At 38.4% G+C, this 13,317-nt stretch overlaps 1 protein-coding gene across 2 annotated transcripts in view; it reads left to right on the top strand.

The window, feature by feature from the left end:
* Positions 1 to 12,499, top strand: part of ZSWIM6 (zinc finger SWIM-type containing 6) — a 211,061-nt gene extending 198,562 nt beyond the window's left edge. For both annotated transcript variants that reach the window (XM_024353416.3, XM_024353417.3), the window contains 5 exons: positions 1,847 to 1,982; positions 5,173 to 5,330; positions 5,955 to 6,118; positions 8,210 to 8,291; positions 9,779 to 12,499. In XM_024353416.3, coding sequence (XP_024209184.2) covers positions 1,847 to 1,982; positions 5,173 to 5,330; positions 5,955 to 6,118; positions 8,210 to 8,291; positions 9,779 to 10,641 — 1,403 coding nt within the window. In that variant the 3' untranslated portion in view covers positions 10,642 to 12,499. The remainder of the gene's footprint in view (positions 1 to 1,846; positions 1,983 to 5,172; positions 5,331 to 5,954; positions 6,119 to 8,209; positions 8,292 to 9,778) is intronic.
* The last annotated feature ends 818 nt before the right edge of the window (positions 12,500 to 13,317 follow it).

The raw sequence follows: 13,317 nt of genomic DNA, 5'->3' as shown, positions 1-13,317 counted from the left end.
ATTATGTATCCTGGATCTCCTGAATAGTACAAAAAAGGTAACTTGGTGGTTTAAGGGGAAACAGTGAAAGAAAATGAAGGAGAAATGAAGACTGTGGCTAATCTATAGATTTGCTATAATTAGTCCTTAAGTAAAATAGTTAATGTGTTAGATTGGGCTGCCATAACAAAATACCACAGATTGTGTGGCTTAAACAGCAGAAATGTATTTCTCACAGTTCTGGAGGCTGGGAAGTTTAGACTCATGGTGCCAGCCTCATCATTGGCTTCTGATGAGGGCACTCTTCCTGTCTTTTCTCTGTGTCTTCACATGACAGAGAGATCAAGCTCTCTAGTGTCTCTTCTTACAAGGACACTAATCCTGTTGGATCAGGGCCCCACCCTTATGACCTCATTTTACTTTAATGCAGGCCCCAACTTTGGATACAATTACATTGGGGCTGGGGGCTTCCAAATGTGAATTTTGGGAAGAAATACATATTTAGCCTGTAACAGTTAATAACTTAAATAATGTAGCCTTGGTATATGAACAAAAGGTGCAGTCATAATGCTATATGAACTTTTGAAGAATATCAAATCACTAAAACATTTAAAATTAAAGATTAATGGATTTGGTAAAATTAGAGATTTAGATGTTAGTTTAGGTGAAAAAATTTGTATGATTTTTAAAGTACTTAAATAATGAATAATTCAAAAATACTATAAAAAAACTCAACTGAATTAAAATAACCTCCATTAAAATGACCTAGAATATATTGTGCTCATAACCAACCACCAGTTCAGTAACTGCTCTTACCATTTCTTCTGAACTGCATTTCTTGCATTCTAAACTCTTCACCACACTGGTTTTTCTCATGGAAAACAAATATAGCATGTCCTCTGAGCAGTGGTGTCATGGTTCATAATTCTAGAAATCATGAAACAGATGTTACCCGAAGGTGACATGGAAACTAATTTATTAAACACTTTACAGTAACTAAACCTCAGAGTACCTTAGTGCAAAGTGGTTGAACTAACCACTGTGGTTTCCTTTCAGAATTTATTTTAAAAGTCTATGTTGCCATTCTCAAAGCAGCATTCAGGGAGCACACAGGGGAAGTCAGCTCTGCCACCACGCCTGTCAGAATTTACTAAGAAATGAATTTTGACAGCTTAAGTGTAATTTTGCTTTTAAAATTGGCTTTCAGGAGCCCAAAGAGTAGTAAACTTCCAGTTACTTTAATTTTTTTCTTTTGCCTATGATGCATATGAAATGGGTAACTATTCTTTTTATTAATAATCACTTTCTAGGAATTAATATCTGTTGCCACTAATTAGAGGCAACAATGTGTATAGTTAGAGAGCTGTGGTTCAGAATCCTCCCACACCTCTCACCCCTGATACAGAGCACCATTTTCTGGAAACCTGGCATATTTGTGTCCCTAACCCTTCTTGGGTCCAGGGGTAGTTTCCATAGTTAAGCTGTGGTGTCATCTGTGCATTTACAAATCAAGATGCTCTGATGCCACACATTGAGAGAGGATGTTGCTCAAATGCAGCAAGGTTTTACGCTATAGAGGGTTCCTTTCTCTGAGGCACTTGTATTGTGAATGCTGTCTGCCCCTGAGTTCTGGGTTTTTCATCTAGCTGTGGGACAGTTAGGGGTTTGTTTATGAGGTGAAATCTGTAAGGGATACTATACCCTGAAGAATCTTTTTTGATTAAGGATTATATTCCTTTCTATATCATTTACTTGAAATTCTTATTTGTATATGTTATAACTTTATGTGACATTTTAAAAATATGCTTTACAAGAAGTGTTAGTTCATTTTTTAGGAACGTAAAATGTGTATGCTCTCTTCCCACAGCCGGACCATATAGTGGTTTAGGTGAAATAATCCATCGGGAGAGCGTTCCAATGCACACATTTGCCAAGTATCTCTTCACCTCTCTCCTACCTCACGATGCTGAATTGGCATACAAAATTGCACTGAGAGCAATGCGGTACGTATTCACAGCCCAGCTGGGCAGAGGCAGGCCACATTCCCACTGGGAAGCATGGCTGTTAACTGACTTACTCCTTCATGTTTCTTATAGGCAGCAGAAAAGCTAAAGAAACTATGTATTTATGCTTCCTGGATTGTTGTGGAGGTGATTTGCTTGTTGGCTTGTTTTGCTTCTGTTTAAAGTAAGGGAAGGATTATCCTTGCTGCTATCAGACTCAAGCACACCGTGGCTTTTTCCTACTTTTTCGTGAAGCACAATTCAAGCCAAGTTTAATCATAAAACAGCAACAGTTGAAACCTTCATAAATGATTAATTGTTTTGAAAAAATTGATTTTTGAAGCAGTAGTAAATAGTAAATATACTGGCTTGAATATAATTGAGGGAGACCTTCACACCTGCTGTAATTCCGCATTCCATCAGTAGTGCAGGAAAGCAACTCCCTGTATTGCCAAGGCACATCTGTATTCACTGGAGGCTGAGAGAAGGTGAGACGTGCATTTAGCAGTGAAGGAGTCGCTATTCGGGGTCCTTCAGGCTCTGCCTGCCTCTCTTCTGACTGCTTCCATCTCCTCATCGGTCTCTCCTTTTCAGCAATAACAGCTAGAATATGTTGTTCTCTACCACCCACCTTTTTATTTCTACATTCTTTTAAAAGTTATTTCACATAATAATTATTTTTATCACAGATTTGTTCAAGGTGAATATTTTAATGAGTTCAAGATTATATTTTAATCTTACAAATAACCTTTAAATTTTAAGGAACTAAAAGGTACATCCATCTTTCTTAAAACATCAGCATTTTCTTTTTCCTTTAAAAAAATTAATAAAACACTCCTGTGCTTCTAATGGAAAGTACAGATCACCTAAGGACAAGCCATGTTGTAGACCTAAAAGCTTGTGTGTGCTGATTAACAGTTTGATCTCAAGAAGCTTTTCATCAAAGATTCTATGTCTGTAATCAGAGAAGTAGATTCTAAAACAAATCCTTGCCTATAAATTACCAGTGTCCCCAAAGTTACTCTGTTCTGAAAGTATTGAGTGTAGCTTATGTCTATAAGGACACCTCTTTTTTATGCAGTGATAAGGATGTGTGTATGTGTCTGTGTGTATACCTATGTGTCAGTGTGTTTTAAGGCTGACATCCTGTAATTTGACATGCTTTCCTTGGCAATATGGAATCTTACTAACCTGCTGGAGAATCTTCTTAAGTATTCTTTTTTCTATTTTTAAAATACCAGAAAATAAGTCAATAACAAACATCAGCAAAAGTCCCCCACCAAATTACATTATACCACTTGGTTTATGTTTTAGAGCACGACTTTAAAATAAATGGGTTCCTATTTTTATTTTTGGAAGCTGAAATGGAAGCTGTCTTATGAAGACATATGCTCAACTCTATACTTACTCAAATCTTAGGAATTCTAATCTTGTTTTAAAGGGAAGATGTTAATGTTATGATGCCACCAGATGCTGTTGCTACTACCACTGGCAAAGTTTAAGGGTAAAATAGCATAAAGTTTCTGTGTGGTTCTGGCTTATGTAATGGTATGTGCCAGGCAGAAAGGCTTGCTTTTCTAACACTCACAAACTCATTTATATTTGTCCTTGGTTGCTGCCAAGGCAGTTTCTTCATGGGGAATACTAGCAGGGTACAGGGGAATTTTTTTTCCACTTTCTCTCTTCTATCTGCCACTACTATCCTGCCAAAGGTCTGCCATGGAAGGCAGGTATGTGCCCCACCAGGTATTGCGAGGCAGCCCAGGGAACAGGAAGGAAAAGAGAGATGTAGCTCGCTTGCTTCTTAGTCCTTCTGGAAGAGGAAGGCTAAGGAAGGTCATCTTCAGCACTCATTTTCTCATCTTCCCAGGGATGTTGATTAGTTTCTTCTACAGTAAGTCTGGCAAGACCTGCCTGTGAATACGAGGATATTCTGAGTTTAAAAAAAAAAAGCTAAATAGCAACCCTGCCATTATTCTTACTACTTAACTGCCTACCTTGCCACCTTCTCTACTGCTGACATCTTTTTGTTCCTAGATAAAAGGAGAAGAGAATGAGCCATTTGGCTTACCAGGCAATAATTGCTCTTGGGTGGGGCCTTGAGGCCAGCATCACTCCCAGACCCAGCTGACTCTTGGTCTCCAGCTCTTATCTTATTTCATAGTTCTTAACACTGGTGTACTTGACTGAAGGCCAGCATTTTGATGGTTGTAAATAAATTATTTCAGTTTTAGGTACTCTACTAAGCTTTTTGGTACTTTTAGAAGAGATTACTAAATATTTGCTTTGCTTTTAGAAATTTTTTCATCAGCATATTCTTTTTTTATTTGTTTTGAGACAGGGTTTTGCTCTGTTGCCCTGGCTGGAGTGCGGTGTGGTGTAATCATGGCTCCCAGGCTCAGCTGATCCTCCAATCTCAGCCTTCCAAGTAGCTGGGATTACAGGCGCATGCCACCACGCCCAACTGATTTATATTTTGTAGAAACAGGGTTTCGCCATGACAGTATATTCTTAATAAAAAATCAGAAATCACTCTGAATTTATGCAAAACTGTCAAGGGACAGATACTTAGGTCACATTTATCTTCTGTAATATGGTTGGTAGAACATAGTCTAATGTCAAATTCCTGGAGTCATAAGAAACTAATTGTTCAGAAAGTATGAATGGATGGAAAAGAGGTAATTTTTGTCTTACTTCCCTTCTTGTTTTATGTTTAAATAGGTTAAGCGTATTCATCTTAAGTACTCACTGCTTCCTGACTGTGATCTCAGTCTTAAATATCCATTTCACTATCAGTTTCTGTTGATTTATTTTTTGAGTCATAGAATTCAAAATTTATAGGTAAACATCAAGACCTGTGTTTAAAAGTTCTTAGGTGTTTGAGTATCTTAATTTATTTGAATATTGTAATTTTCTGAATGGTGCTAAAGAAAGAAAATCTCTTAGGTTTGGGTGATGAACAACTAACAAGGTTTGGGTGATGAACAGTTATTATTAGCAAACAATTAGTAGTCCAAAAAATCTAGGTATTTTGCACCCACACAGCAGAGTATAGCTGTACCAGCCCTTGCTGAACTTGAGTAGAGGCCTGAACATCTACCCACTTCTCTGGCTTCTGCTGGTCAGTCTTTCTGGCCAAGGACATGGTCAAGAAATAACTAGGGCCACCTTCCTTGTCTTCTCATTATAGGTTACTAGTATTGGAATCTACTGCTCCATCAGGAGACCTCACCCGCCCACACCACATTGCATCAGTTGTTCCCAACCGCTACCCTCGCTGGTTCACTCTAAGCCACATTGAGTCCCAGCAGTGTGAGCTGGCATCCACCATGCTAACTGCAGCCAAAGGTACTGTACCGTCCTGAGGCCTCATAATTGTTTCATTCGTTTGCCTGTTTATTTTTTTTAAGTCTTGTTTTCTATCAAATTCTCAGCAGTGGTGTTAATGTCAGATAGGTTGAAGGGATCTTTTTCTTTAGATGTTAGCTTTTAAGGCAAAACAGGTGGCATTTTCCTCATTTACCTGCATCATTAACTTGCTGCCAGCAGAGTTCAGGTTAGTTACCATGCCAAGAAAATATAAATGGTTGAAATTCAGAAGCAGATTTACAAGTTGGGTTACATTTTTTTCTTCCTGAAATATTCACCAAAAATACATAAGTAGGAACTAGGAGAGCTGTTGCTGTCTCATGTTGGTTCTGGTTCATATGTGCTTTGAGTCATTGAGGGTGTGTCTCAGTGTATCTTTTTTTATGAAGCCGAGATTCACAGACATTGCAGTAATTATGGGAGCCCTAGTTGTAACACCTGTGCCATCTGTGAACATGTTAGGTAAATTAACTTGTGCTTTATGTTTTGTTTTGTTTCTTTTTTTCCCCTCTGTGTGTGTGTATGGTTGTATGATTTTTGTTTATTTGTTTGTCTTGCTTTGCTTTGATTTGGTTTGGTTTGGTTTTCCCTTGTTCATTGCAGGCGATGTTCGGAGGCTGGAAACAGTATTAGAATCCATCCAGAAAAACATTCACTCCTCATCACACATCTTCAAGCTTGCCCAAGATGCATTTAAAATAGCAACTCTCATGGACAGTTTGCCAGACATCACTCTTTTGAAAGTGTCTCTGGAGCTGGGCCTGCAGGTACATGACTGGTAGTCTTTCCTGGGACATCAAAGACTGCTAAATAAAGGCACCTCTTAGGGTTGTTTTTGTTTGATTGGATTTTTGAGTGCAGGTAAATGACTCTTTGGAGTACAAATCTGTTAGACTTCAGGAGAGAACTGTATTTCAGAGACGTGGTCATTCCCAGCTGAACCAGACTGCTATGTAAGGTGCATGGACTGTACATTTAGCAGCCTAATTTGTGTCTTTCAATTAAAAAAAATCATTTTCTGAATTGCAGCCTTAACGACACTGTTTCTCCTTTGAATGAAGGGAGAAGAATTATTGCTAATAAGAGACTTAAATAAAGCTAGCATGTATAATGAAGATTCAGTTGTTAGGGTTAAATTTTTAGAGGAAGTATAAATTTTTATTGATGTTTGCATTTTCATAATAGATGGGCAGTTCTAGCTCCTTTTAATAACTCTGAGAAAAATAGGTAAAGGAGGAGTGATCGGGCCAGAGTCCAGTTTTAGATTTCAGCAGAACAGAATACCAAGGACATTTTGAGTTCGTCATGCAGATAGATGTTTGCTTCCTTATAGTTTCTGAACAGATCACTGGATAAACCAAGAACTAAAAAGTTTGTTTCATTTTTCTCATGGAATCTCTATTAACATTTGCTTTCTTCCCATTAAAAAGCAGTGAACAAAATTGTTATACCCCAGTTACCTAAAGAATGGGGATTATAATCCCCTGATTGGATAATTAATCTGGTTTTTTAGTTGTGGATTCTCCCTTACAGTGACTAATAATGTTTAAATAATAAGATCACAGGAAAATGTACCTACCACGGTAACATAGAGTACTGTACAAGCAAAGGGTATAGAAGATTGCTTTTAAGCTATATAGTGATGGTTCAGAAGTTTTTTGTTTTTTTTTTAATTCTTGTTATTTGGCTAATTTTTGTCACCATTTGCCTCATCTTAAAGATGTGATGCAGAAAGAACCATTAACATGAGCTCTCTTGTTATTTGGAATTCATGGTAAATAGGATATGCACGAGAGCTTATTCCTTGACTCATTCTTTCTAGAACCTAAGAAGGAATCTCACAGGCCCTTTGTGAGTATTTCTAGAACCTAAAAAGGAATCCCACAGGGCCTTTGGGGATATGATGTCCCTGGATATTTTGTGGTTTTTTTTTTTTCAGATAGAGTCTCACTCTGTCACCCAGGCTGGAGTGCAGGGGTACAATCTCAGCTCACTGCAACCTCTGCCTCCTGGGTTCAAGCAATTCTTCTACCTCAGCCCCCTGAGTAGCTGGGACTACAGGCGCACGCCACCACACCTGGCTAATTTTTGTATTTTTAGTAGAGACGGGGTTTCACCATATTGGCCAGGCTGGTCTCAAACTCCTGACCTCGTGATCCATTCCGCCTCAGCCTCCCAAATTGCCAGGATTACAGGCATGAGCCACCGCACCTGGCCGTCCCTGGATATTTTGAATCTTTAAAGAATGGGGGAATTATGAAGAGGTAGATACGTTTATTTAGGGACTTCTTGTTAGAAAGTGAAAAACAAAATCAGATCACTAATGATATCAAGGATGATTTTTTCCCCCATAAACCTGGAGTTACCTTCATGGTCACCAGAAAAGAGCAATCAGAGATTGAAGGAATAACTAAAATGATTATTTTAAAATACCTCTTTCCCCACTGAGAGTTCCTGGTTAGAATGAATTCACAGGAGCCTCAGAAACTGAACTATGGAATGTTAAATCTGGGGAGGGAAAAAGGGCATGGGCTGTGTTTAATGCTCCAGTCCAGCCCTCTGATTTTGCAGATGAGAAAAGATAGAGTAACTGGTTCAGATACCACATCTAGTCAGTGGGCCCACCAGGAGGAGAATATGGGCCTCTTGCCAGGAGGAGAATGTGGCTGTGGCAAGGCCACCTGGGGTAGCCATGGACAAATCCAAATTCATATGTAGAGCTTTGCTCTAAATTATGCTTTCATCTTCCGGGTGGTAGACAGTAGGTATGCCTTATATGCCTTATAGTTTATCCCCCCCCTTTTTTTTCATTGACTCAGGATAATTTTCTAAAACATTTTGTTATCCTGTTTTTATAGGTTATGCGAATGACACTGTCAACCTTAAATTGGCGACGGCGGGAGATGGTGAGGTGGCTGGTAACGTGTGCTACTGAAGTCGGTAGGTAAACTCTGGAACAGAAGCTTTCCTAGGTGCCTCATGGTAGGATTTAACTTGTCAGTTACAGACATGTGAACATATTCACTCTTTTACGTTGACTTCTCCAAGGCTCCTTCTAGCAGTCCACAAGGGCTTCCTTCTCCCTGACCCCTTACCCCTAACCTTCAGTTATACATACTTGTATTATTCAACTTGAAATGGTCACATTTGTGAAGCTCCAGCTTCTTATTTAAAATGGTATAAGTCAGTGAGTAAACTGTTTTTATTCAGTTCATATATATAAAGTTACCTAGTTGCACTGTTTCTTCTTTATCATCTGAAGGCATACATCATGGTATCCAGCAGAGAAATGATGACCACTGGGTGTGGTTTAGGTGATCCTCCAGATGTGTGAGCAATTGTAGCTGGCCATAAGAAGATTTCCTGGCTGCCCATAAGCTGCCATTTTGTGAGGCCCTTCAGCTAACTATTTCTCCACTGCAGCAGTAGATCAGTTCAGAAGAAAACTGTACATTCCCAGCAAGAATGCCAACAGAAACAAATGGTTGCTATTTAAAATAAATATTGGTTAAACATTCTTTTTTCATATTTGCATCAGAAAGCGATACATACTTCATGCTGAGAAAACACTGCCATCCCAGTGTTTAGATATGACACAGCATATACTATAAAATTATTATTTTTCTTTCACTAACGTATAATGGTTTTTTTATTTTGGAAAAAGGGAAGCTGGTCTCAATATAAAGATTATCTTTACATCATTAAAGTCATGCTTTAGTGAAGCAAAACAAAAATAATACTAATTTAAAAACTGCCACACAACTTCTCTGCCCCTGCCCCAAGATATAAACCTGATTTCTCTCTGATACCTAGTACCTTCTGTTCAAATCATTCACTTTTAGGATTTTCCTACAAGTGAGGGATATTGGGTCTGTGAACGTAAAGTGATTATTTTAAAGACATGGTCAGCCATTTCCAACGTTTGATTCATCTGTAGGTCTGCTTCTATTGACTTTGTTCTCTTGATTATGGGCCACATTTTCCAGCTTCTTTGTGTGTTTTAAACTTTTGTATTATGTGTACTTTTACCTTACACACAAGCACATAAGCCATGTAAAGTCCCTGTTTTGGTGAGGTTGCAATTTTTGAGCCTCAAATTCTGACAGGAAGCCCCAGTGAAGTAGAACTCATTAGCAAAAAGCCATTGTCTGAAATGGCAAGCAGCACAGTACAAATACCAGCTACCAAGAGGATTGGTTCTTTATTATAGCAAGTTCATGTTCCTTTCAGGCATTTCACTGAATAACAATTCATAGTGACCTTATTCTTAAAGGTTTCTCACAGGCATATTACTTTACAGGATTTTCTAGCCTAGCTCATGTCCTATGATGGTTAACAATGTAAACACTGGTTGTAAAAGTCAAAATAAGGCAGGACCTCTGGGCAGCCTCCCCGTCAGTAATAGAGCCTGTTTGTGTTCCTTGTAGGGGTTTATGCCCTGGACAGCATCATGCAGACCTGGTTTACACTCTTTACTCCCACTGAGGCCACAAGTATAGTTGCAACTACCGTGATGTCCAACAGCACCATCGTCCGCCTCCACCTGGACTGCCACCAGCAGGAAAAGCTGGCCAGCAGCGCCCGGACACTTGCACTGCAGTGTGCCATGAAGGATCCACAGAACTGTGCCCTCTCTGCGCTAACCCTTTGTGAAAAGGATCACATAGCTTTTGAGACGGCGTACCAAATTGTTCTCGACGCTGCTACGACCGGCATGAGCTATACACAGCTCTTTACAATAGCACGGTACATGGAGCACCGCGGGTACCCCATGAGGGCCTACAAGCTGGCCACCCTGGCCATGACCCATCTCAACCTGAGCTACAATCAGGACACACACCCTGCCATTAATGACGTTTTGTGGGCCTGTGCGCTTAGCCACTCCCTTGGTAAAAATGAGCTTGCAGCTATAATACCTCTGGTGGTCAAGAGTGTCAAGTGTGCAACGGTACTGTCAGACATTTTGCGCAGATGCACTCTGACCACTCCTGGCATGGTGGGACTTCATGGGAGGAGGAACTCTGGTAAGCTCATGTCACTGGACAAAGCCCCCTTGAGGCAACTCTTAGATGCCACGATTGGGGCCTACATCAACACAACGCACTCACGGCTCACACACATCAGTCCTCGGCACTATAGTGAGTTTATAGAGTTCCTCAGCAAAGCCCGAGAGACCTTCTTAATGGCGCATGATGGACACATTCAGTTTACACAGTTTATTGACAACCTGAAACAAATCTACAAAGGCAAAAAGAAACTGATGATGTTGGTTCGGGAGAGGTTTGGTTGATAGATCTTGTATGAATGGGGTGGGGGGTGGGGATGGGAGGGACGGTTTGTTTTTACTTGAGCCTGCCTTTGTACCCTTTTTAACTTAAAGAACAGAGCCACACCGGTATTATATGTGTATAGTTATATTGCGTTTGCAGACTAAATTGTCATGTTGTGAAAGTTTGTGTGTTTTTTATTTTTTCCCTATTTCTTTCTTTCCTTTATTTTATTATTTTTTAAAATTTTTTTTTCTGGTTTTGTATGAGAGAGAGGTTAAAAAGGTTTGGTTTACACTGAGTATATGTTGTCAAGTGGCAAAAGTCCACATAGCTCTCCTGTTTTCTGTATACGTTCACAGCCTCAAAAAAAATAATTGAAATGGCTTTAAAAACCAAACAAAACACCTCCATCCTGTGATAAGTACCTCGAATGGATTCAGCTTTACTCCTTTGTAACTCATCTTTACATTTTCAGCATATTTAAACAAACCAACAAAATGAAATACTAATAGTAAAAAGGCTGACCCATGTGGCTTTGCAGTGCTGTTCGTCCAGAAGCATGGCACACGATGCTTGTGCATGTGGAAACTTAGCGACTGTCAACATACATTCTCAGGGATTTATCCAAAAAAATTAAAAAAAGAATGAGAGCATTTATTGTACTGTATATATATTATAGTATATGTCTGAATATTGAAAATATAACATTAACTAATTTATAAAAAATATTCTATGTAATGCAAAATACTTGAAGCTGCAGTAGCTTGGTTTTAAACAAAAACAAAAAAAAAAACTGAGAGAAAACCTATCAGAAGGACTAAAAGTACGCCTTGCTTCAGGGTTGGCTCAGGTGGTGAACTTCATGCTGGGCATCTATGCAGAGCCACCTTTTGGATTGCATGGTTGGACTGAGATCTATTGGGAGAAATTATATATGTATATATATTTATACAACTTATGTATACATATATATATGTATACACACAGACACACACACACACACCAACAACAACAACCACTACACCACACATGCTTATAACAGGCACTAGAATAAAGAGGGACAACAAAATACACAGCCAGAGCAGCAAGCCTTAGCATTAAGAATATACAATATGCCGGAATTGGGGTTCGTGCCTCCTAGCCTAGGAAACTTAAAAGAAATATCCTTTTGACACAAAACACAAAATGTTTTCCAAAACAATTGACATAATGATACATTACGCCTTTGCAGTGAGCTAATAATAAGCTAACCTTTGTGCACAAATAACATTATATATATTATATATCTATTCTGCATAGGTATTTTGACTTTGTGCAGGACAGAAAGTTGTGTAGGTATGACTGTTCTACTTTTCAGTTTTCTTTTTTTTTAATATATTTTATTTTCTCTAGAAATTACTCAAACAAAAGCAGCCTTCTATCTTGCCTTGTCTTAATGCTTTAAAATAACCAAACTGGAGATCTAACTACCAAACTGTTCATTATATTATTAAATACCAACTTTGGTTACAGTATAGTGTCTTTACTTTAGCTGATGGTTCTGTAACCTTGTGCTTTTTAAAGCAATTTTTATGTTTTGGTGCAAAAGTTGTCCAGTGTCTCTTGTTCCCTTCACTAGAGAACATGCTTAGAGGTATGTTTGTAGGTATTTTTGTTTAGAAGAACTATTTCATGTGCTCCATTTTATTTATTATAATAGGTAAAAAGAAAAAAAAAAGGTTGTAATTCATCACCCATGTAAACATGCTCATGAAGTTGAAAGTAATTAAGATTTGATACACTGATATCAATTTATTTATGTAACTAAATCACTGTTTTATAAACTTGTTAATGATCAACAATTTTTGTTTTGATTAAAATTAGTTTTTTGAAAGTTGATTCTGCCTCCTTTATGGTATATCTCTTATTGCACCTGAATTTGATGATTATAGACTTGGGTAGTATTACGCCTCCAAGTGTCTAATACTATATTGACTCATCCAGTAAACATTTATGTGCTATTTTCCAGGCACTGTGCTAGGCCCTGGAAATGTAATGGTGAACAAAATCAGACCCTGGACTTCACTGTCTGCTTAATGGAGAAGGCAGACATAAACCAAATAATCACAAAGATAAAATATGAAACAGAATAGTCTGTTTTCTGTCTGAACCCTTGGTCGTTCCTCTAATAAGCTATAATTTAGGATGCTCAGTACTTAATATACTTAATAAAGGCTGAGTTTGTGAGATTTTCTTGTGTGTGTGGTTTAAAAGGAAGTTACATTATAAAGGGCAAATGCTACATACACACCATAGGCACTTGTATCCAGTATTTCCATCAAGGATCTGTACCCAAAATGATGCAAATAGTTTTTGCGTGTATGTGGTTAAAAACAACATCACATAATTCACCATCTTAGGCATTTTGAAGTGTACAGTTCAGCAGTGTTAAAAATATTTACAAAGTTGTAAAACAGATCTCCAGAATTTTCTCATCTTGCAGAACTAAACTCTATATGCCCATTATGTGACTGCCCTTTTTCTCCTCCCTCCAGCCCCTGGTAGCCACAGCACTCTTGCTTTCTACTGTTACGATATTGTCTGTGATATTTTAGGCACCTCATGTAAGTGGAATCACAAAGTATTTGTCTTTTTGCAATGTTTATTTTACTTTTGTCCTACAGGCTCATCCATGTTGTAGTATGTGAGGGGATTTC

This window comes from Pan troglodytes, chromosome 4, assembly GCF_028858775.2.
Source record: "Pan troglodytes isolate AG18354 chromosome 4, NHGRI_mPanTro3-v2.0_pri, whole genome shotgun sequence".
Classification (NCBI taxonomy): Eukaryota; Metazoa; Chordata; class Mammalia; order Primates; family Hominidae; genus Pan; species Pan troglodytes.
Note: the sequence above shows the minus strand (reverse complement) of the source record. Positions and strands in the feature narration are given on the sequence as shown.